At 45.2% G+C, this 2,005-nt stretch overlaps 1 protein-coding gene across 1 annotated transcript in view; it reads right to left on the reverse strand.

The window, feature by feature from the left end:
• Nucleotide 1: 1 nt before the first annotated feature.
• tpo (thyroid peroxidase) overlaps nucleotides 2–2,005 on the reverse strand; it is a gene marked incomplete at its 3' end in the record, with an annotated part of 12,965 nt that continues 10,961 nt past the window's right edge. The window contains exon 11 of the mRNA XM_008402742.2: nucleotides 2–246. Coding sequence (XP_008400964.1) covers nucleotides 2–246 — 245 coding nt within the window. The remainder of the gene's footprint in view (nucleotides 247–2,005) is intronic.

Here is a 2,005-nt window from a genome sequence, read left to right on the forward strand (position 1 = left end):
TTCCGTACCGATCTCCGTCCCGCAGAAGCTTCATCTGCTTTCCGATCAGGCAGGCGAACAGCGGGCCGGTTCTGGAGCCGGGCAGGAGGTTTTCCACCAGGCCTCCCAGCCAAACGTCGATGTTGTCAGGATGTTGGTACARATGAAGAATCTTCTCCGCGACTCTAAGATCTCTGACCACGTCTGCCAGCTGGTCCAACGTCTCGATGCGCTTCAGTCCACAGAAATCCCTCCAGTCGTTGTAACCTGCAGGTCGTTACAGCATCAGGTCATCCGCCCGCTTTTATTTTGAAATGTTTCATCTGAAGTTGGTGGAGTTTAGCAAAGACTCAGACTGAGAAACATCCCAGCTGGTCGTTCACTCAGGACCTTCCTGCTCTGCATCCATCAGACTTATGCAGACGACTAGCAGCTGTTTGCAGCTGTGTTCACGCTGGTTCTGGTTCTGATGCAGAGCAGAACCAGAACCAAACACGGGGAAGCAGCATTCAGCCTCCAGGCTCCACAGATCTGGAACAAACTTCCAGAAAACTGAAAAACTGCTGGAACACTGAAAGATTTGATCCATAATAGCAGGAACATCATAAAGTTGATTCTGATTTTCAGACATTTTTTCTACATTGTTGCTGAAAATGTATGAAGGTAATAAAGTTGTTTCAACATTTTTCATTTTCTCCAAAGACAATTTTTATTTTTATTCCCAATGTTGGATTTTGGTAATAAAGTTTTTTACATGTTATCTTATGAAAACATTTCTGTGTTGAGCCAACAGAGTATTTTAAACAACCCAGTTTATCACCTGGCAGCGATGAGGAACTTGAGAGGAAATAAACTCTGACGGTTTGGTGGCAGCATCATGCTGAGTTTTACGTTTCACAGCTAAACAACGGCAGGAAGTCGACTCTTTGTTCTGCAGAGGAGTCAGAAAAACACGATTTGCTCCAGAGAACTGCTTCGTGGTTGAAATTCAGGGTTTTCCTGCAGCGGCATGGAAATGATGCAAAATGTCCTCCAGAAGCATCCAGAGCCACAAACATGCAGCTTCTTCTGCTAACGGCTGCAGCGTCTCTAGTTTCCTGGAGCTGCAGGCAGATTTTCAGACAGGAGGAAGTGAYGCGTCCCATCGGCTMCTTAACGACACAAAGATGCTTTTATTTCTACACCAGGAGCAGCTCAGATGGAGGACAGGTGGAAACCAAGCGCTGGTGGCATTAGGTGCTTTTTGAAGGATGTAAAACCAAAGATTTAAGTTTTCTACTCCAGACCCTGACAGGATGTTTTTCTGTAGGGAATCAGGAACATGGAGGCTGCATCCCRGATAAAACATGTCTGTTAATCTCTTGAAGAGCMACAACATCCTCAGGKAGGAGCTGACTGAGCAGCCGACTGACGACCGGCTAACTGCAGCGGGACAGAAAATAAATCCAGTGTCTCAGTTTCAAGGTGGCAGAAGAAAGAAAACTCTGGATTCTTCACTAAGCTTCACATGGAGCAACAGAAAATATGAAGATTTATGATGAATTGGTGACTAAAGTATCCAGGAACCGACTGGGTTTCATCAGCAGCTGAAAGTTCTGTCATGTTTCTGTTCATGGATGGTTCTGTACGGGTTCTGGTTGCCGAGGCAACAAACTGAACCTCAGCAGTCCAAACAGGACAAACCTGAACTGCAGCAGGTTTGTTTATTAATCCATTCATGTCTAAATATATACAGAAACGCATCATAAAATCTATTTTTACCATCACTGTGTTTATTAAAGGGACAGTTTTATGTCACATTGTCATTTTATGCTAATCCATCATCAGAAACAGTCCAGCAGTGTTTCTATGGCAACCATTCAGCTGGACAACACCTGGGTGGACCTAGCCCCGCCTTCCTCCCTCACTCAGCTCCTTCAGACTAGCTGACAGCAATTAGCAAACCCTTAAAGGGTTAATAGAGGAGCCATGTTGGGACGACTTCCTGGAGGCGGAGCTTCAGAAACGGTCAGAGTTTTTAAAGAGA

Source organism: Poecilia reticulata, unplaced genomic scaffold, assembly GCF_000633615.1.
Source record: "Poecilia reticulata strain Guanapo unplaced genomic scaffold, Guppy_female_1.0+MT scaffold_254, whole genome shotgun sequence".
Lineage (NCBI taxonomy): Eukaryota > Metazoa > Chordata > Actinopteri > Cyprinodontiformes > Poeciliidae > Poecilia > Poecilia reticulata.